Raw genomic sequence first — 27,018 nt, 5'->3', positions numbered from 1 at the left:
TATGCGCAATCAAGGTACCGATAGAAAGTAAACATCATGGCGCAAAAAATGACACCTGACACAGCCCCATAGACCAAAGGATAAAAGCGCTATAAGCCTGGGAATGGAGCGATTTTAAGGAACATAATTTTGTCAACAATGGTTTGAATTTTTTACAGGCCATCAGATACAAGAAAAGTTATACATGTTATATATCATTTTAATCGTAATGACTTGAGGAACAAGTCAGTTTTACACCCAGGGCGAATGGCGTAAAAACAAATATCCCCCAAATAAACAAAATGCGTTTTTTTTTTTCAATTTCACCACACATTTATTTTTTTCTGGTTTCGCAGTGTACTTTGTAAAAAGAAAATTCAGCCTGTCATTGCAAAGTACAATTAGTGACGCAAAAATAAGGGCTCATGTGGGTTTCTAGGTGGAAAAATGCAAGTGCTATGGCCTTCTAAGCACAAGGAGGAAAAAACGAAAACGCAAAAATCGAAATTGGCTCTGTCCTTAAGGGGTTAAAGGGGTAATATGATGTGTTAACTGATGTTTTCTACAATGGGAAACCTTATCTAGTGTTGAAGTATGGTAATGATGGGGAACCTGCAGCCCTCCAGCTGTTAAAAAAAACACAATTCCCATCATTCCTGGACAGACAAAGCTCCATAACGTGTCTGATGAAAGGCAATATGGAAGTCTGAGGGAAAAAAAAAGTATCACTACATATAACATCTGAGGGCATACTGTAACAGCTTGTACAACTCAGGTATGGAGCCATAGTAGGGTATTGGGTATGGGCTCTTAAAAGGAACAGCTCAGCACTCCTGGTCTGTTTGTTTTAGTAAATACTCCATGAAATAACAATCCTGGATTTTTTTTCTTGTAGCTCTGAGATGGGCAGTTATCTGTTATTCTTCTAGAATTTTAGGGATCCATAACTATCCAGTCAATTCCGGCACTGACTGGCACTTGGTGAGTGCCAGAATTGACTGTGGATTGCTACATGAGGATTTGTTCCTTTTACGTGCACCACCCCTGTTTCCCAGAATAGCTCTTTCTTAACTAACTAGGCGTTACCAGTTGAGGGCGTGTCCCTACACAGTCTAGTACTGTCAGCTGTGATTGGATAGTGTCAGAAATTGTGGAGACACACATGGTGTATAGGGTCCTTTTACACACACAGATATCTGATCAATTTATCTGACAGGTTTTTTAAGCCTAAACCAGGAATGGATATGAAAAGGGGAGAAATCTCAGTCTTTCCTTTAAGACCTGTTCTCTGTTTATAGTCTGTTCCTGTCTTTGGCTTCAAAAATCTCCCAACAAAACACAGTAATCACTGAAGTCAAGGAGAACAGTGAAAAAATTCCAATAAGGTACTCAATCAAGAGTTTCCATTGATGCCCCCAAAAATTAAAATATGCAAAACAAGAGTCAGTGGAGCCTCGGTTGCAATTCTCAAAACACAGGATAGCCAGATATGTTTAGCCTGTTGCCATAGGGGGCCTCCATGATGGGGAGAGCACCACACCACCCTGATAGGTAGCCCCTTAAGTCCCACTCGGTTGCAAGTATTGGAAAATAAATAGGGAAACAACAGGGTGGCCTCTTTTTGTCAATGTGTAACTCAAGGTGCAAGTATTGCAATCATGACAAGGGCTTGCCAAGGCAGGCATCCATCCACAGACAGCCGTTTCAGGGTATTTGCCCCTCGTCAGTGTGGAGCAGGATTCTGGCTAGTTGACAAATTAACCAACAAAACACAGCAATCACTGAGCTCAAGGAGATCAGTGAAAAAATTCCAATGAAGTACTCAATCAAGAGTCTCCACTGATGCCCCCAAAAATTCAAATATGCAAAACAAGAGTCCGTGGAGCCTCGGTTGTGAGTATCAAAACACTGGATAGCCAGATATCTCTAGCCTGTTGCCAAGGGGTTATCTTTTAGGGTGGTGTGGTGCTCTCCCCATCATGGAGACACCCCGTGGCAACATGCTAGAGATATCTGGCTATCCTGTGTTTTGAGACTCGCAACCGAGGCTCCATGGACTCTTGTTTTGTGGCTTCAAAAATCTGTCAGATAAATTGGTCACATATATGTTTGCGTAAAAGGACCCATAAAGATTTGAAATCTGCAAACAATCAATCACAAACCACAACGTCACAAATTTGTACTGTACACTGTAACTGTATCTGCCGCTGCATATTTTCTCTGGATTAGGCATAAAAGAAATGTACTGACACACAACCTGTCTTTTTATTCCACATTTATTGATCTTTGCTGACATGAGAAGGATGTTACACGATTCGACATTCTGAACTATTACAGAGAGTAAAAGAAGTAAAAATCCAGAAATAATGGGGCACAGTGACTGACACAAAAATTCACAAGTCTCTGGTAGTGGAAGGTGTCATTTCTACCCAGGCCTTTTCCTCTTACTCACAGTCAGACATTAGACTAATCTTCCCCGTAGTGTTAACCACCATATTGCACTATCTTCTAATTATTTCAGAAAATCTTTTCTAATATTCCCTTAGCTGGGTGTAAAATAGCTGGGTGTTATTTTACAAATCAAATGAGCTCATATGTTTAGCAGACGTTGCAGTGTAATGTGCTCTCACACCATCTCATAGCCTTGATGTGCTGTCAGACATGTGCATATATTGGCCAACAGCTTGCAATTAATATATTCTTGATTGTGCACAGTATTAGACTCAGAAAACACTCTAGAGTTAAATATAACAGTACGTGAATAATTTACCCCGGCTAGAGGATGTTCTAGGATCTGCCATAACACTAAAACCACCGACAGGTGATGTGAATAACATTGATTATTATATTGTTAGAATGACATCTGTCATTTTGTAGAAATATTAGTCATCAAGTGGACAATTTGCTTATAAAATTGATGTATTGGAAGAAGGAAAAAAACGTCTAGACGACTGGGTAAGAACATGTTGCTGGTATGTAGTAGTTTGGGTCTACGACCAAAAATGGTCCAGGGAAGGAAATTCGGTGAACCTGAGACACAGGTGCCTAAGGCCTTATTCACACGTCCCGTAAAGTTGTCTGTAACTGCGGATCCGTTATGATGGTTCAACTTAGAGAACATTGGTTTATATTGGGCTATTCACACAGTCCGCTTATTTTTGATCCGTAATCCATGCCGTAAAAAAAAAAAAAAAAAAAAAAAAGGACATGTCCTAGTGCGGATTGTGATTGTGGTATAAATTACCAATAGAAGACTATGTGATTCGTATATTTTAAGGGTGTCACAGATGTCACGGATCAAATCTATGCAAACTAGTACTATTCACATTTTACAGAAACAGATATGGAAATAGATGCAATTCTGGATTATTTTCCACGGATCAAGGAGAAAGAAAATAGCGGGAGGTTTTGCAGCCTAGTGGGGGCACTGCACTGGAATTAAACAGTTGCTGTACAATTCTTCCCAGAGAACAGCTAAGCAGAGACAACCTGTAAGCTTATTTCCAGGTGACCTGTATAACAATTAGGGTACGTGCACACTACGGAATTTCCAGAAAGACGCCAAGCGGATTCCACTGGGCGCCCTCCACTTGTAGTTCTGCCCTTTTCATAGACTCAATGATTTTTGCACGTCAATTCTTTGCGTGGATGGCGAAATTTGACGGCAACTATCACCGAGTCTATGGAATAGGTGGAACTTCAAGTGGAGGCCGCCTGTCGGAATCCGCATGAAGAGTCCGCGGAAATTTTGTAGCGTGCATGTACTCTAAGAGGTGGTAAAATGTGGACAGACCCTGAACCCACAATCTGACCCCCCCAAACCACTTGTACCTTTGGATAGCTGTTTTTAATCCAAGATCTGTCCTGGAGTCCATTTGGCAGGTGATGCAGTTATTGTCCTAAAAAACAACTTTTTAACTTGCAGCCCCGTGCCCAACAGCTCCGACCTATGGGCACGGGGCTGCCAGTTTAAAAGTTGTTTTTTAGGACAATAACTGCATCACCTGCCGAACAGACCTCAGGACAGATCTTGGACTAAAAGCAGTTATCTGAAGGTACAAGTGGTTTGAGGGGGGGGTCAGATTGGGGGTACAGAGTCGCTTTAATGTCCAATCAATAGGCGCTTAGTGCACAAGATAACGGGATAAATCCAGTACCCCCAAATGTCTCTTCTGCCTATCTAATACATCAAAAACGTCAACACATACAAATGATAAATGCCTGATTAGTCAATGATTCTGAATAGTTGGTACACGTAAAATCAGTATAATAAGCCCACAGACACCAAGCTCTACAGTAAGCAGAGGTAATCCTATATAAGCCCAGACCTCTAACACACCTACACTGTATACACATAAAGCATACAGTATGCCTTTCTTTTTACAAAAATTTCTATCTCATTGCAAGTTCTGATCTTCCATTTGGAAACATCTTTTAACTGGCTGGTTCCCTGCACTTACTAATGAAGAAATTAACATTGTCCTATCTACTTGAGAAAATCCCAAATTAGATATCAACAAACAATGTTTAATACTCTTTTGAATAACACTTTAATCTCTCCTTTGTTCGCATTCCCTTGTGGGGATTGTAAATCTCTAACAATCATTATATAAAAAGGCTTTTTAGTGAGGCATTCACCAGGAATGAGTAGTAATGGCTCTATACATAAAAGTGATCTAAATGATTGCAACTTGTTTTACCGTAGAAAATAGTCAAAAGTTTTGAATTATTAATGTGGGGCTCGGTCTTGATTAAAAAAGGGTAATCAGGGGAAAAATGAATGGCAATAATGCTGAAGAGTGACAGGAATTCACACATATCTGGAGTAATGGTTCTATATTATGTCGATTATTTCACCTTCAGTTTACATTTGGCACGAGACAAGGATTATTGTTCGCGAGTATGTAAATAACCCATATAATATGGCTTAGAAGTATGATTGCTATACATCAAGCTATATATATATTCAAGCCAGGATATTGAAGGGTTTTTTCCACATCACAAATCCTAGTTGTAGCTGTAACAAACTTTTAGCAGATGTGGTTGGTAAATCTACAGTAGATGAATGTAAACCTATTATCAAGATACTAATAAAGAAGGGCGGACTAGATGGACCCAGTGGGCTTTTTCTGCCAACAAAGTTTGTAATGTTGGTCAGACACTTAATGTAAACCTGTAATGACTTTCATGCAGCCCAAAGCACAAGCCAGCAGGGGGGCCCGGAGGGGCTGCTCACTTTCCCATCAGCCTTAATTGATAAATCCTCTCTCTTTGGGTATAGAAAGAGATCTATCAATTTAGGATTAAGACTGGCAGGGCAGGCAGAAGCCACCGGGGACCACACTGATGGTTCAGGCAGCATGACAGTGATAACCAGTTCTTTTCGATAGACTGAACCATTTCGATTGACATCTTTTTTGTATATCTCTGTACCAGTTTCAGTTATGCATATCGCTAGGACCCCGGATTTTCTTTTTTTTTTTTTTTTTTTTTAATCTCCCATTTAACTAGAAATAATGTAATTTTATTGTTTGTAAATATAACTGCCCTTTTTTCGGGCCACGTATATGCTCTGCAGCAATTTTTCCTCATGGGCCTGCATCAGCTCTTTTTAAAAGCCCAGAACTTCCTGGCATGCAGAGCGTCGAGAAGGGATCCTATGGGCCTTTGCTCACTGCTCTGTAAATACACAGTGATTTTATGCTACCCAGCATGATATCCCTGAGTATTAACAAGTGTCCCTAAGGGCCCTATTCCACAGTAACGATAATCGGCCGGATGGGCCCCATTTGGCCCTATTTGGCCGATTATCGTTTGGTGAAATAGAGTGAACAATCAGCCAATGATCGTGTCATCGGCTAATCGGTCATTTAGGGCCAGACCTAAAATCATTGTTCCCCCACCGCGCATCGCTACGGTTGAATAGCGGTGCGCGGGTGGGCGACCGCCGATTTGACAAGCAGCAGCAGCATACATTACCTGTACAGGCTTCTTCTCCGCGCTGTCTTCATCCCCGGGTCCCGCGCGCTCTATCTTCAGAATGGCCGGTCAACTGACGGAGAGCTCAGCCAATCACAGGCCGGGACCGCCACGGCCTGTCAGCTGACTGGCCATTCTGAAGATAGAGAGCGCGGGACCCGGGGATGAAGACAGCGTGGAGAAGAAGCCTGTACAGGTAATGTATGCTGCTGCAAGGGCTGCAAGGACATCGGTAACGATGTCCCTGCAGCCCTCGCTCAACGTTCATCGAGCCGTGGAATAGGCCCAGTAAACGAGTCTCGATCTAGCAGAACGCTGCTCGTTTACATCGTTGATCGGGCCCTCTTCGGCCCGTGGAATAGGACCCTAAGTCTGTTTGTAAGTTCCGACAGAACCCATCCTAAAAGGGTTAGTGTTTGTAGTGTGCTGCTGGGGTTTTGTGTTTATCTAAGTAGACTGCATAGAAAAGGGTTTTCACACTACTGGAGGTGAGGGTTCCCCAATCCTTTAACAACCATTACTATTATTATCATTTTTGGGCTACCAGATATGAGCATAAAAGCAACACGGTGTTCCATAAAGGGATAAGCACATTACTTCCTAATATAATTTTTTTTTCTTCTAATAATCGTATCATCATAAATTTTTCAATGTGTAGTGCAAACACAAGATTTATTATTGCAATTTAGTCTTGTACTGTGTTAACTATTTAAAAAGAATCTTGGAAAAACCCTTGTGGTAAATAAAAATGTGCTTTTAATATATAGCTCCTTTATGAATGACATCCTTTTATTTGGAAAAAGGGATGAAATACAGCACAGCAGAGCTGAAGACTACCTTGGGTGGTATTTAGGACAAGGATCTCCTACACCTGCTAGTATAAATGTTTAATGATTCGGTGGCACACAGCTATCAGTTAAGCCTAATGTCAACCTGTCTGCATAAATACCAGTACAACGGAAAGCCCTCACCATTGTTGGTGCCTATCTACTACATACTACTTTATAATTGAAAAACAACTCAGGCCAGGTCTCAGGGGTTCCATTCAGCCTCCATTGCAGAATCTGGTCAAATAGCTAGACAAAAAACAACCAACACCATGTTTTTGTCCAGATAAAATCCAGTTAAATAACGAACACCTGCCAGAAAACCAATAGACCCAATTAAAGCCAATAGGATCTGTCAGCTCTGCTGATGTCTATTGTGCACAGAACTTGTCAGCTTTGTTTTCCGCTGCTGAACAGACTCTGCAATAAAGGCTCCAAATGCAGATGTGAACCTAGACTATGGGTAGACTCACACACACCAGATCCACAGCGGTTGACATCCCGCTGCAAGTATGTAAGTGACAGCCTGGACGTCCCGCTCAGCCAATCAGTGCGCGACGTCTAGACGATGGGAGGCCCGAAGCAAGCCAGAGCGTGGAGCAGGTAAAGTGTGCTCCGGCTGGCGGGGAGGGGGCTGTCAATCCGCTGTGAGTATGTCATCTGAAATTCGCTGTGGATCCGGTGTGTGTGAGTCCACCGTAAGCTTGAAAATTATAACTGTCAGGACCCGACTCCCAGAGCTGTGCGGGCTGTGGCTGCTGGAGAGGATGCTCAGTGTCCCTCCAGTGTCCTGTGTCCCTCAGTGTCCCCCTGCCATCCTCCTCTCCAGCAGCCACAGCCGCACAGCTCTGGGAGTCGGGTCGTGACATCACCATTTTATCCAGGAAGTGAAGCCTTGATGCAATAGTAAGTGCAGGGAAAAAAGCACTTTATAAGCATTTCCCGTGTATATTGGTGATTTGTAAACCTTTTGGGGGGCAATACAATTTTCACCTGACTTCTCCTTTAATAGGAAGCCAAGACATGTACATTTTTAAGTATTTAATATTTGCTACTGAAAAAGTTTCGAATGTTTAAATTTTCCCAACATTTAAAAATCATTAACATGTCCATCAATTTAGTGATTTCCAATTGTAATGTTGAGGAGAATATATCCCCTTTAAAGTGCTTTATACAGTGATATAAAGCAAGTTTGCCTTTTACATTCATAATTTTTTTTAGTTATGGAAAATACTGCACTTCCTGTTTTTTGATTTTTTTTCTCAAAAAACAGGAAACGGTCAGAAAACAGGAAGTCCAGTATATCCCAGGCCATCTGAGCGCTCACAGAAAGAAGGCATTCATGTGACTGATGGACACATTGAGCCATGACTCTCTGTACTGGCAGGATCTCCCATGTTTAGTCTGTTTTTTTTTCAACCATCACAAGTCTAAAGATCTGCCTTCAGGAGACTGGACTTGGATTTCTGGTAAGTTCAGCTTTGTTTTACAGCATGATAACAACAAAAAAAAATTATGAATGTGTTTCAGTGAAATGATAGAATCCAGGGATTTGCTCAAATCAGTAGGGATCAGTTCCATCATTTCCCTAGGGATCTGAACAAATCCCCGACCCCTTTCAGGGAAATTATGGAATGAACGATCGAGGAGTCACCCCGCCCTATGTTTGACGGCGGAGGCGGATGAGGGAGCAGAGCGGCACACCTCCCCGGCAGGCATATGATGGCAGGTGTGGATGGGCACTCCCGGCAGGCATGGTCTGCGGAGGCGGATGGGGGAGCAGAGCGGCACACCTCCCCGGCAGGCGGATGGGGGAGCAGAGCGGCACACCTCCCCGGAGGCGGATGGGGGAGCAGAGCGGCACACCTCCCCGGCAGGCATTTGGCGGCAGGGCGGCTGGGGGAGCAGAGCGGCACACCACACAGCAGGCATATGGTGGTGGGGGCGGCCGGGATCGGAGGTGGACAGGAAGCAGAGTGGCACACCTCCCGGCAGGCATACGCCGCTGGGGCGGACGGGGAGCAGAGTGGACAGGTCGGGGGAGTAGGAGGCATGTCGCAGAGCAGGCAGACAGGACCGGAGGCGGATGGGGAGCAGGAGGCGTGTAGCAGGGGAAATGATCGGAAAGGGGAACAGAGAGGCAGCGGAGGCGGATGGGGAGCAGAGCGGACAGGTTGGGGGGAGCAGAGAGGATATGCGGTAAGCAAATTCTGTGTCGCAGGAGGAAATGATAGCGTTCATTCCATGATGGAACGGCACGTTCATTCGATCAAATCCCTGATTCTATCATTTCACTGCTACAGAATGTATATTGCAAACTTGCTTTGTATCACATCTACTATTGTTTTAGATTTTGAAAGTTATAACCACAGGTACACTTTAACATTTATTACATGAAATGAGACATTAGCATCTATAGTATTTATTTTAGAAAAAGGTAATGACGTATACTTAATACAATTACTACCAGAATATACAAAGAAATCCTAATATCTACAGCTACCGAGAAGGAGTCCAGTCTGCACCTTCTCCCAATACGTAATTAATAAAAAGAAAACAGAATATGTAATGACAGTGATGCCTTCAATGGACTGTAAAAGAGATTTTTTTTGCCATGTTTGAATTAATTAATGATGCTAATAAAACTCATAATTAACATCTGCTCAATATGTTTGTGTGTGAAATTGCACCTTTAAATATTCTGAGTGGCGTACATAAAATATGCTGCTCAGATCAAAGTAAATGTGAGGAGTGGAAGATGAGGCTATGGGGATATTTACCATGTGATAAATGGCCCTATGTCAGCTAACCAATATGGTTCAAAGTATACACTACCACAAATGACACCAAGTGATGAGAGTGTAATAGGTTAATTACTAGCTATTAAATGCTTTGTATGTACTGCACAAAGACAGCAAATACCAGCCAAGCTAAGCTTTACACATAAAATCTATCATCTTTTCTAAAAAGAAATGAGAAATAAAGCCTTGAGTCCATATTTTTGCTGCCACTGAACACTTGATCTTTTGTAAATTGATAAGCTCCCCATACTAGAGGCTACATAGTGGTAAAACTTTATCATTTAAATAAGGGGGCAATAGAAAAAATATAAAAGCACAGAAATATTTAATGGGAGGAAGTCATGTAGTTCTTCCCAATCTAAAACTGCTCTCTACTGCCACCTCTGCCTATGTCAGGAACTGTCCAGAGAAGCAGAGGTTTGCTCTGGAGATCTGCTCCTAATCTGTGCAGTTCTGGATATGGACAAAGGTGGCAGCAAACAGCCATGTGTTGGATTGGAAAGAGCTACATTACATCTTAGTGAATCCATATAGTTTTCATTTGATTTTTTCCTTTGGAACACCCCTTTATTATAATAGCACAGACTTTTGCACTTTTCCATAGAGCTGGATGTTGTGTTATGGAATGAATATATATATATATATATATATATATATATATATATATATATATATATATATCCATCCGTCATAGCTATACAGAGAAGGTATACCTCAGCGAGTCAACGGATACCGCTTACAGACACCACAAAATCATGCTGTGAATAGAGCCTTATTAACATTTTTACCTCCACAATGACAGCATAACTGTACTCTGCATACAATACCCAGAGCCTTCTACCACTTAAGTAGCAGATAGAAGAGGGGTAACAGATATCTAAAATGTATGTACGGATAGGCAAAGCTTGATGTTAGTGAGGTGATGCATATTTAGCCAATAACAGATCACTTATGTATGACAACTGATTACAATTCATAGATATGTGAAATTTTGGTTAATTTGGTTGATAATTACTCAGTAGCTACAACTTAGGGGGCTCTTACATGTGGTGGTGGTGATGATGTGCGGCTGCCTGACACATTAATCAGTACAGCCACCACCTGGGGTTGCTGGTTCAAGCAGCGTGAAGCCCAGGTACCGGCAGCAATTACCGTGACTCTTGAGCTTTAGTACTTCACTTCAAGATTCCTTTCTAGGTGTTGTGTCTGTGCTGTCTGATCAGGTCACTGAGATCAGAGTAAAGAATTGCATTTTGTTACACCACAGTCATGGACGATAGCGATCAAAAGGTTGAATGGACAGGACTAGAGACTCGTCTGGTTAGGTCCATGCCCCGAAGGATGCCAGAAGACTGGACAGACCACGGACCTGCACTGCCCACTGTCTATTGACAAGGGGTTATGTCATTAAGCAGACAAGAAATAAACAACTAAATACCTGTATGATATAAAGATTTGTTCAGACTGTGAGACTGGCTGGATTCTTTTTTCATCTGCAGACAATCCTATAAGAGAAAAACACACTATTACTGTTATGCATTACTAAAATTGCCTACAAATTTATAGGAAGAATAAAAAAAAGTTAGTGGTTTCTTAGTAAATTAAAAGCAATGATAGGTCAAGCTAATTTCTAGAAACAGTGGATACAAAAACTTACTGGAAGAATAGTTCTGCGGATATGGCCAACTATGGTGACCATTAACTTAATAACATTCTCTTTCTTTAGTTTTTAAAAAAAATGAATATTAAACAGTTTTCCTGGGGGAAATCTTTAACTTTGCACATTGCCTCTACGTACTAACCAATCCTTTGTCTCTTATGTGATCTTCCAGGCTCAGCTGCCATTCTTGCCAGCTTCCTTTGACATCACACTTTCCTGTTCAGCTTAGTGGTTGGCTGCGCGGGGAGCAAAACATCATTGGAAGATAGCTGAACAGGAACACAACTGGGACTCGAAGGAGAAGGTGGGAAGGCGGGTAAAGGTGGCTCCTTTTCATGTTTTATGCCACAGGAAAGACTTATACATAATCTGAGTTTTTCCTGCAAAAACCCCTTTAACTATAATTTTGTCAGCACATTCTCATGGTCTCTTAAAGGGGTTGTCCAGCGAATTTTTTTTTCCTTTAAATCAACTGATATCAGAAAGTTATATGGATTTGTAATTTACTTCTATTAAGAAATCTCAGGTCTTCCCATACTTATTAACTACTATATGTCCTGCAGGAAATGTTGTTTTATTTTCAGTCTGACACAGTGCTCTCTGCTGACATCTCTGGCCGAGACAGGAACTCTGTCTCGGTTTTCTATGAATCCCCATAGAAAACCTCTCCTGCTGTGGCCAATTCCTGTCTCGGCCAGAGATGTCAGCAGAGAGCACTGTGTCAGACTCAAAATAAAACAACATTTCCTGCAGGACATACAGCAGCTAATAAGTATGGGAAGACTTGAGATTTTTTAATAGAAGTAAATTACAAATCTTTATAACTTTCTGACACCAATTGATTTGAAAGAAAAAGATTTTCGCTGGATAACTCCTTTAATATCAGTTAGCAGTTAGAAGTAGCAGTTTTCAAGAAGCTAATCTGATTAGAACTGGTGATCATTTTCATGCTGCCTTAACCACAACAGTCCATCAGCCTTGATTGATGGATCTATACCTATACTCAAACAGGGGGAGATCTACCAATCAAGGCTGGTGCAACTGGAAGGAGCTGCCAGGGACCACTACAATGACTCGTCCTTCAGGCAGCATGAAAGTGATGACAGTTTTTCTATAAAGCCAATGGGGGAGATTTATCAAACATGGTGTAAAGTGAAACTGGCTCAGTTGCCCTTAGCAACCAATCAGATTCCACCTTTCATTTTCCAAAGAGTCTGTGAGGAATGAAAGGTGGAATCTGATTGGTTGCTAGGGGCAACTGAGCCAGTTTCACTTTACACCAGGTTTGATAAATCTCCCTCCTGGTGTAAAGTGAAACTGGCTCAGTTGCCCCTAGCAACCAATCCAAAAGCTCTGTGAGAAATGAAAAGTGGAATCTGATTGGTCGCTAGGGGCAACTAAGCCAGTTCTGCTTTACACCAGTTTGATAAATCTCCCCCAATATATCTATAAGTAAAAGTAACATAGTTACCAAACTTTGTATATTGCTAGAACTTCAGATATATTTAACTTATGGCCGTTTTTACAATTAAGGTGGAAATTCTGTTTAAGATAAAGCGTGGAATATTCCACAAGAAAACAGTGAAGAGTCATAAAAATATCAGAATGGAATTGGAGAGTAATGTTACCACAATAAATTTCTATATAGCTCCAACGTATCACCCAAACCCAAGACAGAGTAATGAATCTTGTTACATCTGTGTATTAATAGCCTTATAGAACACGTAATTGTCTTAAAAATGTGTATTTTATGTTATTTAGCTTATACCCCATGGCGTTTCCAAGTTGAATGTGTGAAAGACAGGGAATTACCGCTAGATTAATGCCCTGCAATACTGACACAATCAGATTTCCACATTATTTAATAGAAAACATTTTAGCCTATAACTAAAACGAGAAGTTGATTAAGTTTGACAACAGACTGGAGTAGGGATACAGCTGCGGGTTCGGAGTTTTTTTCTGAAAACAAATGCATTCAATATGGAAAACATGGAAGCTATAAAACAAATGGCAAATTGTCTTCTAATATCTGAAAATAGGCTTTTATTGGGGGAATATGTGAATTTTATTGGAATGTGTGATTTGGCTGCTTCTAGATTTATGTCGGAGATTTATGTGAGGAATCATTCTGAAACATTTGCACAACCTAATCCCATACATGCGGCAATATACTCATTAGGCAACAAGATGTAATATAATTTATGGGTAATATATAAATGGGCGACACTAAATCAATATAAAAGCCACATAAATGCTTTTTCTTTGCTTAAACTTAAATCACTGCTGCACGGGAGCACCGGCTGAACATCTCCAAAATTAACAAAGAGTATCCAGAATAGCTTTCCAACTATTGCAGGCTATTATCTTAAAGTGAACGTCAACCTTTCATCATCACCAGCACTGCTGCCAAGTATACACTAGGGGGAGTGACACTTTCATTTCTATTCTTAAAGGGGTACTCCAAGTGAATTTTTTTTTTTTTCAAATCAACTGGTGTCAGAATGTGCCAGAGATTTGATATTTACTTCTATTTAAAAATATCCAGTCTTCCAGTACTTACCAGTTGCTGTATGTCCTGCAGGAAGTGGTATATTCTTTCCACTGTGACACAGTGCTCTCTGCTGATACCTCTCTCCATGTCAGAAACTGTTCAAAGCAGTAGCAACTCTTCGCAGACTGGAAAGAATACCACCACTTTCTGCATGACATACAGCAGCTGATAAGTACTGTAAGACAGGAGATTTTTAGAATAGAAGTAAATTACAAATCTCTGGAAGTAAAGTCCTGCAAAGATTTAAACACTTTCATTTCTCCCGTCATCATATTGATAAATGATGCCACGAGGTCTGTTATTCTGTTACACAGCTTTATGCTCTGAAGGGTCTGTAAATAAAGGAGCATGTGAATGACCCCTTATTGCGATCAAAGTTTTATGACAGCCTGCCTCCTGCTGAATCTACCTGGAGCAGATAATCCTCCACTCCTGGTAGTTTAAACCTTTATATGCCGCTGTCAAATTATTTAAGTGGTATGTAACAGGTTCTGATGGTCATTCTTACCCCTCAGTAGATCACTTGTTAATGTGAAAATGTGTAAGATAAAACATAATAAAAAAAAAATCCCACTCCCCTAAATAATAATTTTATTCCCAATACAAAATGAATTATTACATAAAACGTTAAGATAAAAAAAAATATATACTTTTTTGTATCACCATGTCCGTAACAACCTAAGCTATAACACTATATCATTATTTATATAGCACGATGCACACAGTAAAAAGAAATATTTTTTTTTAAAAACAGTGCCAGAGTTGCTGTATGTTAACAAAAAAAAGAGAAAATAGATCAAAAAGTCATGAAGAAAGAGGGAAATACAGGGTATAGTAGAAAACAGCGCACACCAAGGATTAAATACAAAAAAATAAAAAAATTGTATCAATAAATCTATACACCTTCCTGCAAAGAATTAAGCAGCAACCAGCTCCATCAGAAGACAAATATGAACACTAGGGATCTTGCAATGTGTTGACAGGTTTTGTAGTTTTTTTCAGGAAAATTGTTTCTATTGTGCCAAAATGGCACAACAGAAACTTAAAAAATGACATTTTCCCATTATCTCTCCCAAAAAGTGTTAAAAAAAAACAATAAAGTACTTGAATCCCAAAATGGCACCATTAAAAAAGTAAAATACGTCCCGCAAAAAACAAGCCCTCTTTTGGTTGTGTCATAGGCAGAAGCATGGAGGACATTATGGAGGAGGTCTGAATCCAGCACAGTTATGAGATATGACTCTCTACAAGCTTCAGTCCCTGTCCAGCCACTTCCCCTCTTTCCCTTCTCCATTGACGTCTTTGGACAGCTGTAGCTTGATAATTCACTGGTCTGTCTCAAGAGAAACTTGAGCAGCTTTTCAGTGAACGATAAGTTTAGGCGAGATGGTAGAAGCCAGAAAGTAGTCTGAACGGTGAAAATGAGGCAGTGTCCTCTAGTAGTTTCTTACCATTACTATCACTACAATGATCCCTCAACATACAATATTAATTGGTTCTGGGAGGACCATTGTATGTTGAAACCATTGTACTGTATGTTGAGTCCATAAATCTATAGAAAACTGGTAATTGGTTCTGAAGCCCCCCAAATGTCATCCCAAAATAAGAAAAAAAATTAAGATTTCAAGAAAAAAAAAAGCAGATAAACTATATGGATAAAGCAAGTCCTTACATGCAAAAGCCAGCAGACGCTACTGGAGACTGTAAATGACTTTCTATGTAGAGGACTGGAACATTTTCAGGACCCTGTACAGATCACACAGGGTCCCAGAAATATAAAATGAAGCCGCCCTCACCTGGTGCCCAAAGAAGAGGCTCATCCCGGCCCAGGTAAAGAGCAGCACAGGACATGTAGTATCACACTGTACTGTAGAGAGGCACTACTAGACACACACTGCAGGACAGGACATGTAGTATCACACTGTACTGTAGAGAGGAGATACTAGACACACACTGCAGTGCAGGACATGTAGTATCACACTGTACTGTAGAGAGGAGATACTAGACACACAGCAGTACAGGACATGTAGTATCACACTGTACTGTAGAGAGGCACTACTAGACACACACTGCAGGACAGGACATGTAGTATCACACTGTACTGTAGGAAGGAGATACTAGACACACACTGCAGTGCAGGACATGTAGTATCACACTGTACTGTAGAGAGGCACTACTAGACAACCAGCAGTGCAGGACATGTAGTATCACACTGTTCTGTAGAGAGGCACTACTAGACACACAGCAGTACAGGACATGTAGTATCACACTGTTCTGTAGAGAGGCACTACTAGACACACAGCAGTACAGGACATGTAGTATCACACTGTACTGTAGAGAGGCACTACTAGACACACAGCAGTACAGGACATGTAGTATCACACTGTACTGTAGAGAGGCGCTACTAGACACACAGCAGTGCAGGACATGTAGTATCACACTGTACTGTAGAGAGGCGCTACTAGACACACAGCAGTGCAGGACATGTAGTATCACACTGTACTGTAGAGAGGCGCTACTAGACAGCCAATCACTGCATACACTTCAGTGGGTTTTACCAGTAAAAGGGCAAATTTTATTGGTTCATCATCTAGCTATTCACATGTGCTGCAGATCCTGACTGTCCGTAACATTTTATGTTGAGACCGGTCTTTAGTTATGATGGTCCAGAAAGGAACTTTGTATGTTGAAAATATTGTATCCTGAGGCCATTGTAAGTTGAGGGATCACTGTAACGATATATGCAAAGTTTGTGAACGGAATAGTGCCTGTTTAAAAGCCTACAACGGTGGGAAAAAAATGTCTTTAAGGGTGCCTTCACACATACCGTATCGCTGCGTATTTAACGCTGCGTATTTATCGCTGCGTGTTTGGTGCGATTTTTACATGCAAGTTTTGATTTTCACATGAAAATCATATGAAAATCAAAACTTGCATGTAAAAATCGCACCAAACACGCAGCGATAAATACGCAGCGTTAAATACGCAGCAATACGGTATGTCTGAAGGCACCCTAAATCATCTGGTTCCAGAAAGGTTTAGGCCCCCCTCACACGTCCGGAAAAACCACCCGGATTTCCTATCAGGAAATCCGGACGGATTTCCGGACGCATAGACTTTCATTGGACACGGACACCCTTCCGGATGCACATCAGGAAAGGGTCCAGAGTTCCACTCACCCGGACCACCTTCGGCTGCTGCCCCCAGTCTGCCCCGGCCTCCTGCTGCCTCTTCCTCCACTCCCTGGACCTCCCCGACCCGCTGTAAACGCCACCCCCGCCCGCGTCAACACCCGGCCACTCACTTTTCTTCTGATCAGGAAATCCTGAAGGTTTTTCCTGATGGTTTTGTGAAGGTAAAAACGGATTACTGTCAGGAAATCCTGATACTTTCCTGATGACATTTAAGGCCTCCTGATCAGGATTTCCTGACAGTAAAAACTGACACGGACGTGTGAATGGGGCCTTACAGATTTGGAAATTACTTCTATTGAAAAATCTCACGTCTTCAAGTACTTATCAGCTGCTGTATGTCCTACAGGACGTGAAATTTTCTTTCCAGTCTTATATGGTACTCTCTTATTTCACCTCTGTCCATGACAGGAACCATCCATGCAGTAGCAAATCCCCATAGAAAACCTCTCCTGATCTGAAGAGTTCCTGCCATGGACAGAGGTGGCAGCAGAGAGCACCATGTCAGACTAGAAAGAATAAACCACTTCCTGCAGGACATTCATCAGCTGATAAGTACTGGAAGACTTGAGATTTTGAAATAGAAGTAAATTTACAAATCTGTATAACTTTCTGACACTGGCTGATTTAAAAACATTTTTTTTGTCACCAGAGACACCCTTTAATGCTAACAGCAGGGTTACTGACATGACTGAAAATATGCTTGCTGATGGTTATATAGGATTGGTTTACGCATAAATATTAGACTGCTGCAAATTAGATGAATTAGCCTTAAATGTTGCTTTACTCACATACTGCACCAATATTTTGGTATATCCTTTATACATTCCAGAGGTATACAAGGTAGTAGTAATTACAGACCAAGTTAATTATAGAACTACAGTACAATGGTAGAAATTAATGATAATTATGGGAAGAGTTGTGTGAGCTAATAACTGGTTCTAGGAAGAAGACTTTTTTATTATAGATTGCAGAGCAGAAGAAAGGACAAGAACTGGATATGAAAAATGCAGTGAAATCCTATACATTAACATTGGTTAGAAACATCAAATATAACTGACCTTTACATCTCTACCCAGTGTTATGGACTTATCCATATTGTGGATGAACTAAAACCGACTGCTCAAGTTATAGCAGTGCTCACAAGCAGATGTCCAGTGTAGTTCTCTTACCCCCAAAATGTGTCTAAAATTTCAGCCCCTAAGGCTCTCACTACCACTGAATTTGAAACTCACAGCCTGTTGTTAGGCTTAGTCTATGTCTGGTAACGGAGACACCAACACAGACTGAAGGAAGTGAGGGGTGGGGCTTAGTTACTGTTATGTACAAGAGCCTAGACCAGGGGTAGGGAACCTTGGCTCTCCAGCTGTTGCAAAACTTTAGCTTTGGCTGTCCAAGCATGATGGGAGTTGTAGTTTTGCAACAGCCAAGGTTCCCTATCCCTGGTCTAGACTTTGTGAGCACAAGCTGAGCCCGCTTGACTCTTTTAAAGGGTCCACAACGTGCTTAAAAGATATAAAGGTTCCAATATTTCAATTGATCATCAATAAAATTACGGACAACTGTCCCTTATGTAACTTGCCAGCAGCGTCAGTTCACTGGGTAGGCCAGGGCTGCTTTTGTGATGCGATCCTTTCCTTGCTGTAAACATCTCTCCCCCCCTTCTCATTATCATTAGAAGTTCAGTGCTTAGACCAGTGGTGCTTATATAACTTCAAATGTAAATCCACAGTTTTTGTGAGAAAAATATTTCTTTCATTTAAATCTATTTTGATACTGGTGCCAGAATGGGCTTTTGAGCACCCATTCTGCCAGCTCCCCATTATATGCAGCTATACATGATGAGACAGGGCATCCTGCTGCATCTGCATAGATACCCTCTCCAGCGTGACACCCAGCACCATAGACTTACATTATACTGGGTCTCTCACTGGAGACAGGAGCTATGGAGATGCAGGAGAAAGCTCTGTGTCATTAGGTATAGCTGCATATGATGGGGAGCAGGCAGAATGGGCCCTCTGTAGCCTATTTTCACACCAAATTCAAAAAAAGATTAGAGAAATTACTATTGTGCACAGTTCTAAAAAAAGTTTTATCATGTCACAGGGATGGGGGTCTCACTGACAAGGAAAATAAGTCAGAAAAAGAGTGCTATACTTTGTTTTAACCCCTGCTCACAGCAGTCTCGGACCTGCTGCTCCACCATAAGTCTATGGGGGCCACATGATAGAGACAATTTACAGCTGGGAAGTAAAGCGTGCTACTGTGAACTTCTTCCCGCTTGTTCTTTTGATCAATGGGGATTTCAAGAATAAGATCTCAACCATTAAAATTTTTTTGACATGTCCCTGTGACGTGTCACAGTTGTTCTATACATCAAGACAGAAAGTTGATGTAAAGTGATGTAATAACTGCCACACTGCACTACAAAAACTCTAGAGTGTTTCTTTTAATCTGCAGGTTTTTTTTTACATATTTGTATTGTATCAGCAGTTCCACTTTAGTGAAGACTTCAGAAGAGAAGGGTTTAGGAGCAGTGATTTTTGTCAGCCTTAACCCCTTAAGGACCGGGCCTGAAATGGCCTTAAGGACCGGAGCAAATTTTATGAATTTGACCAGTGTCACTTTATTCATTAATAACTTCGGGATGCTTTTACCTATCCGGCTGATTCTGAGATTGTTTTCTCGTGACATATTGTACTTCACATTTCTTGTAAATTGGAGTCGATACTTATAACGAATCTTTATGAAAAAAAACAAAATAGCGTGAAAAATTGTGAAAAAATGCATTTTTCCAACTTTAAAACTTTTCTGCTTATACAGAAAGTGGTTATACCACATAAATTATATATTAAATAGCATTAGCAACATGTCTACTTTATGTTGGCGGCATTTATTAAACTATATTTCATTTTTTTTAGACAATAGGAAGCTTAAAACATTAGCAGCAAATTTCCAAATTTTCTGTAAAATTTCAAAATCAGATATTTTTAGGGAACTGTTCAGGTTTAAAGTGTATTTGAGGGGACTGTGTGTTAGAAAGCCCCACGAAGCACCCCATTTCAGAAACTGCACCCCCTAAACTCTGCAAAAGCACATCCAGAAAGTTTTTTAACCCTTTAGGGGAGTCACAGAAATAAAAGCTAAGTGTGTAAGAAATTTGAAAATTTTAATTTTCTGTGCAGAGATTTTATTGTAATCCAATATTTTTTATAATTATAAACCTATTACCAGAGAAATGCACCCCAATATTGATTGCCCCGTTTCTGCAGTTTATAGAAATACCCCATATGTGGCCCTATTGCGCTATTTGACGCAACCACAAGCCTCAGATATAAGGGAGCGCCTAGTGAATTTCAATGGCTTCGTTATTTTTGGTCATTTTTGACTGTACCACTTCAGGTTGGCAGAGGCTCTGGGGTGCCAAAACCTAAAAAACACCCCTAAAGGGACACCATTTAGAAAACTACACCCCTCAAGGAATGTAACAAGGGGTGCGGTGAGCATCTGGACCCCACAGGTGCTTCACAGATTTTCCAAACAATATGGCTTGAAAAAAGACTAAAGTATTTTTTACACTAAAATGTTGTTCTAGCCTTCAATTTTTCATTTTCACAAAGGGATAAAAGGAAAAAAAAAACACAAAACATGTAGCGCAGTTTCTCCCGAGTACGGAAATACCCCACATGTGGACATAAAGTGCCAAGCGGGCGCAGGACGAGCCTCCAAAGGGAAGGAGCGCCAATTGGCTTTTGGAAGCTGGATTTCACTGGAATGGATTTCAAGGGCCATGTCGCATTTACAGAGCCCTCGTGCTGCCAAGACACTGGAAACCCCCCACAAGTGACCCCATTCTGGAAACTACACCCCTCAAGGAATCTAACAAGGGGTGCAGTGAGCATATGGACCCCACTGGTGACGGGCACAAATGTGGAAAAATGTGACGTGAAAGTGAAAATTTTCATTTTTTCACTTTCATGGCACAAATGTGCCCGTCATCCAGGGGTCCATATCCTCACTGCACCCCTTGTTAGATTCCTTGAGGGGTGTAGTTTCCAGAATGGGGTCACTTGTGGGGGGTTTACAGTGTTTTGGCAGCACAAGGGCTCTGTAAATGCGACATGGCGTTCATCATCCATTCTAGCCAAATCCAACCTCTAAAATCCAAATGGCGCTCCTTCCCTTGAGAGGCTTGCCCTGCACCCACATGGCGCTTTATGTCCACATGTGGGGTATTTACGGACTCGGGGGAAATTGCTCTACACATTTTGTGTTTTTTTTTCTCTTTTAACCCCTTGTGAAAATGATAAATTCAAGGCTAGACCAACATTATAGTGTAAAAAATTTAATATTTCATTTTCACGCCACATTGTTCCACATTTGTGCCCGTCACCAGTGGGGTCCATATGCTGACTACACCCCTTGTTACATTCCTTGAGGGGTGTAGTTTCCATAATAGGGTCACTTGTGGGGGGTTTAACTGTCTTGGCAACACAGGGGCCTTTTGAATGCAACATGGCCCCTCGAAATCCATTCCATCCAAATCCAGCCTTCAAAAACCAAATGGCGCACCTTCCCTTTGGAGGCTTACCCTGCACCCGCATGGCGCTTTATGTCCACATGTGGGGTATTTCCGTACTCAGGGGAAATTGCTCTACACATTGTGTTTTTTTTTTATCTTTTAACCCCTTGTGAAAATGAAAAAATCAAGACAAGATCAATGATTTAGAGTAAAAATTAAAAAAAAATTACACTAAATGTTGGTCTAGCCTTGATTTTTTTCCATTTCCACAAGGGGTTAAAAAAGAAAATGAACACAAAACGTGTAGGGTAGTTTCCCCTGAGTACGAAAATACCCCACATGTGGACATAATTTGCCATATGGGCACAGGGCAAGTCACCAAAAGGACAGAGCGCCATTTAGAGGCTGGAATGGGGGATGGAGGCCATGTCGCAATTACAAAGCTCCTGTGCTGCCAGAACAGTAGAAACCCCCCACAAGTGACCCAATTCTGGAAACTACACCCCATAAGGAATCTAACAAGGGGTGCAGTGAGCATATGGACCCCACTAGTGATGGGCACATGTGTAGAACATGTGCCGTGAAAATAAAAAATACCATTTTTTTTCATTTTCACGTCCCAAATGTGGCCGTCACCAGGGGGCCATATACCCGCTGCCCCACTTGTTAGATTCCTTATGGGGTGTAGTTTCCAGAATGGGGTCACTTGTGGGGGGTTTCTACTGTCCTGGCCGCACAGAGGCTTTGTAATTGCATCATGGCATCCTCTAATGGGAATGGCGGCCATACCTACTTAGCTGTGGAAAAGGGACAATTCTAATTTATTTGGGGGTATTAGGCCAATTATTAGTTTATAAGGTTGAAAATGACAGGTGTCCATCAAATTCAGGCTGCGTTCACACTACGTATATTTCAGTCAGTATATGTATAGTTCAGTCAGTATATTTCAGTCAGTATTGCAACCAAAACCAGGAGTGGATTAAAAACACAGAAAGGATCTGTTCACACAATGTTGAAATTGAGTGGATGGCTGCCATTTAATGGCAAATATTTTCTGTTATTTTAGAACAACGGCTGTTGTATTGAAATAATGGCAGTTATTTACTGTTATATGGCGGCCATCCACTCAATTTCAACATTGTGTGAACAGATCCTTTCTGTGTTTTTAATCCACTCCTGGTTTTGGTTGCAATACTGACTGAAATATACTGACTGAAATATACGTAGTGTGAACGCAGCCCCCACCTGTGTTGATCCAGAGGAAGGCAAAAACCCCTCGTGAGGCAGACGACAGTAGCCTCATCACAGGGGAAAAATTCCTTCCCGACTTCATAATGGCGATCAGAATAATCCCTGGATCAACGTGACCCCTGAAATAGGAATAAGGGACAGAATTTAGATAATGTAGAACCCCAATGACGTGTGGTGCGCCTTGGAGCGATCCAGTATGCAGAGGCCGGGGGGATCAGGACAGGTGTCACACTGGAAAATGTTGTCCTTCCTGATCCCCCTGTTACCCTACACTCTGCACTTCTTCTGGGGTCTCCCTTTCTCCAGTGTGGGGGACGTCACCTGGAAAATGTTGTCCTGGTGCGATACGGGGTCCTTCATATCCAGAAGCGCTGGGTCCGCTCCATGGCTGCTAAATATTAGGGCTCTATTACTACTTCTGATATGTTCGGATCGTGCCACAAGCTACAGTAGCTCAGGCAGCGAGGGACCAGAAGAGGGGGTGCTGGTATAAAAGTTATCCCGTACAGGTGGTAACCTTTATCCAGCAGTGGGAAGATCAGTTCCCGGACGATGTCCCCACTAACTCCGAGGATGGGGGGGGGGGGAGTGGGCATCTGGGGGCTGGATTCGAGTGTCCCTTCCTTCATACACTGTAATGGTACATGTACACTGCGGAATGGCGAAGGATAACCCTTTGTGCATTCCGCAGTTGGCACCCGCCGGCGGACTGATGCAGGCGCACGTCTCCGTCCGTGTCGTAGACTCCATTCTATGCACGGGCGGATTCCGCTCTGCGTCCAACGTGTTGATGGAATGACGGATGATGGAATCCGCCCGTGCATAGGATAGAGTCTATGACACGGGCGGAGACGCGCCCCTGCATCAGTCCGCCGGCGGGTGCCAGCTGCGGAATGCACGAAGGGTTATCCTTCGCCATTGCGCAGTGTGCACGTACCCTAAATCTGTAAGTGTACCCTGAGGTACTCTCACAGAGTTTGTAGAATTTCACGCCATACCGTGATCTGTTATTGGGACGGTACTGGCAGAAAAGACGTGTCTGGGGGGCAGCGTACGCTACGCTACTCCCAGACACGTCACTGGATGATGAGGAGGATGAGGATGAATGGAGGAACAAAGGACCCCCCATTCATCCTCACTGGCTGTTTCGGTGTCGGAGGCAATAATAACGTATGCGTCCGATACCGAAAACACCCTGGGGGCCATCTTTATATGGGGATTGGTATATAGGGTATGTAGTGGTGTAGTGTAAAACTTTATTCAATGTAGTGTGGTGTAATGTAGTGTTTTTTTACGTGTTTTTTACAGTAAGTATACAAAAAAAACCTACGCCAAAAATGGTGTTGCTGATAAATGCCGCACTTATGTTCGGCACTTATCAGCAGACCGTGGCAGTAGAATATAGAAAAAAAACACCCTACGCCAAAAAGGAGGAGTTGCTGATTAGCAGCGCACTTTCGTGCGATGCTGATCAACACTCAGCGGCGATAGGGTGCGGAAAATAGAAAAAAAAAATTGGGAAAATTTTTTTTTTTTTTATTACATTCTGAACATCCCTGTAGTGGCTGATACGTGTATTACACTTATCAGCCGCTAGGGGGCAGCAGAGCGCAAGATCCGAAAATAGACGACGCTGGAGCCGGAAAAATACGAAAAAAGACGACGCTGGAGCCGGAAAAAGCCGATCGGGACTCACGGAAGAAACCGAAGTCCCGACAAGATGAAGAGGACGCCGGGAACCCGGAAGACGCCGATCAGGACCCCGGGACAGGTGAGTAATGTACAAATACCTGCTCTGGACCCCTCAGCTACCTAGCTGAGGGGTCCGGAGCAGGTATTTATTACTTGTGGGGACTATGATCGCCGATCGGGACGGTGGTACCGTGACCACCATTACTTTTTACAGTAATGGCGGTCGGTGCCGTCGTTGGACAGCACCGACCGCCATTTTTTTCCGGGTCATCGGGCCACCGATGGCCCGGAAAGGTTCCGATCGCCGCTATGGGCTTATCAGCCAATAGCGGCGATCGTCGGCATGGGGGGGGTTAACAACCCTCCATGCCGACAGGGAGAGATGGCCTGCTATGTATTATAGCAGGCTATCTCCCCCGATCGGGACCCGGCCGGCCGCGGCGCCCGTTTAAAGGGCGGAGGTACCGGTACGTCATGGGTCCTTAAGTGACAGTGATCCATGACGTGCCGGTACGTCATGGGTCCTTAAGAGGTTAAAGGGGTTGTCCAGTGAAATTTTTTTTTCTTTCAAATCAACTGGTTTCAGAAAGTTAAATAGATTTGTAATTTACTTCTATTTAAAAATCTCAAGTCTTTCCATACTTATAAGCTACTATATATCCTGCAGGAAGTGTTGTTTGTTTACATTCAGAAACAGTGCTCTCTACTGACATCTCTGGCGGAGTCAGGAACTGTCCAGCGCAGCAGCAAGTCCCCATAGAAAACCTCTCCTGCTCAGGACATTTCCTGACTCCGCCAGAGATGTTAGTAGAGAGTACTGTTTCTGAATGTAAACAAACAACACTTCCTGCAGGATATATAGTAGCTTATAAGTATGGGAAGACTTGAGATTTTTAAATAGAAGTAAATTACAAATCTATTTAACTTTCTGATACCAGCTGATTTGAAAGAAAACATTTTTTCGCTGGACAACCCCTTTAAGGCAATGCAGCCAGGCAGTAGGTAAAGGAAGTCAAATACTTACAGCTAGTGGTATAACCAGTAGGAAGACAGAAATTGTGATCCCGCTATATAAAGCTCCATGGAGACAACATCTGGTTTTCTGTATTCAGTTGAGGAAGTTTCACCTACGAGAAGGCACTGATAAAATAGGATGGTTCCAAAGGTAAGGAAGGTTTAAAGTTGGATATTTTTGGGAATGTAGATGTCACGTTTAAAGCTAATTCAATCACTGGGCTTCAAGATTTTTAAAAACCCTAGCACTAAATTCTATATGGCAGTGTCCTGGATTTTTTCCTTTTGACCCCTTCACAATGTAGGCCCTGTATTTTTCTGTACTCTTTCTATTTTGCCTTCAAAAAGCATCCTGCTGCATCACTGCACTTCTTACATTATTGATGTTACCTTTTTTATTTTTTTACCCCCCCCCCCTATATGGCAAAGGAAAAAACATTTAATTGAATAATGAAATATGTAAATGTGTAAAAAATCTCTATACATGTTCTTCATTCATGATCCCTTTCTGGCTTTGGCTTAAAAAAAAACATGAGAAGACACTAGAATGGCTTATAATATGGAACTAGTTCCTCTGTTGTTCTGAGCTGATCTGCTGTCATGTCTGACTGTCAGGTTGTTATGCACATGCTAACAACAACAAGCTGGTCACTATAGGGATTGTCAAGCAGCACATCTTGACAACCAGTCTGACTCAGATTACTCAGGCCTTTAGCTCAAGGCTTCCACAGAATTAAGCGGCAGAGAAAGGGCAAAGCTACTTGTCAAGCCACAACCTACAGTACATCTCTATCGCTTTATGTCACATTCAGCATGTAACGTCACATTCAGCATACAGTATATTGTAAGGAAACCCATTACCCAAATACGTTGATCCCAACAGCTCTTGTGTGGACCTACCCACCCATTTTTGCATGGAAAGTACTTTATGTGAATGGATGTATGTAAGTAATACAAGATACAATGGTCTTTCAAAACTGACCTACTGATGCTAGGCATGCTGGATCCTGTAGTTCCCTCAGAGCTTGCACAAAATTCTCTGTGGTTGGTCTCCACACAACCACAAGTTGACAGACAAAATAATTAACTTCTGGAATTTCGGCACATAACTTTTAGTATGCCCGAAAGCATCAAAGCCCCCATGCTACATAACACATAGCAGAAAAGAATGTGCGCACACAAAAGCATAACATTCAAGTAAAACAGTGGCGGTCATGGAATCATTAAACAAGCTAAGAAATAGTCACATGTAATAGGCACCAATTAAAGGCTGATTTAAGGTATAATAAATCATCCAAATGTAATGACTGTATATCAAGCCAAGCTTAAATGAAAAACAAAATGTATCAATCTGTGACCCCAAAACCAATGCCAGAGGGGGTGGGTTTCTATATGAAACGGGGAAAGGAAACGCAGCAGAGACTTATCTTTTGTTTTACATTTCTAGAAGTAATGCTTTATGCTGCGACTTTTATATATCTGTGTCTAAATGGTTTGTGCACCTATTAAGATTTTGTTTCTTGCAATGAAAACAAAATTGAATAGTAATTT

General features: G+C 41.9%; 1 protein-coding gene across 3 annotated transcripts in view; it reads right to left on the bottom strand.

Moving 5' to 3' along the window:
* TBC1D5 (TBC1 domain family member 5) overlaps positions 1-27,018 on the bottom strand; it is a 404,938-nt gene that overhangs the window by 188,782 nt on the left and 189,138 nt on the right. For all 3 annotated transcript variants that reach the window (XM_069958701.1, XM_069958699.1, XM_069958700.1), the window contains one exon: positions 11,025-11,091. In XM_069958701.1, the coding sequence (XP_069814802.1) occupies positions 11,025-11,091 (67 nt within the window). The remainder of the gene's footprint in view (positions 1-11,024; positions 11,092-27,018) is intronic.

This window comes from Dendropsophus ebraccatus, chromosome 2 (assembly GCF_027789765.1).
Source record: "Dendropsophus ebraccatus isolate aDenEbr1 chromosome 2, aDenEbr1.pat, whole genome shotgun sequence".
NCBI lineage: Eukaryota > Metazoa > Chordata > Amphibia > Anura > Hylidae > Dendropsophus > Dendropsophus ebraccatus.
This window is presented reverse-complemented; position numbering and strand designations above follow the sequence as displayed.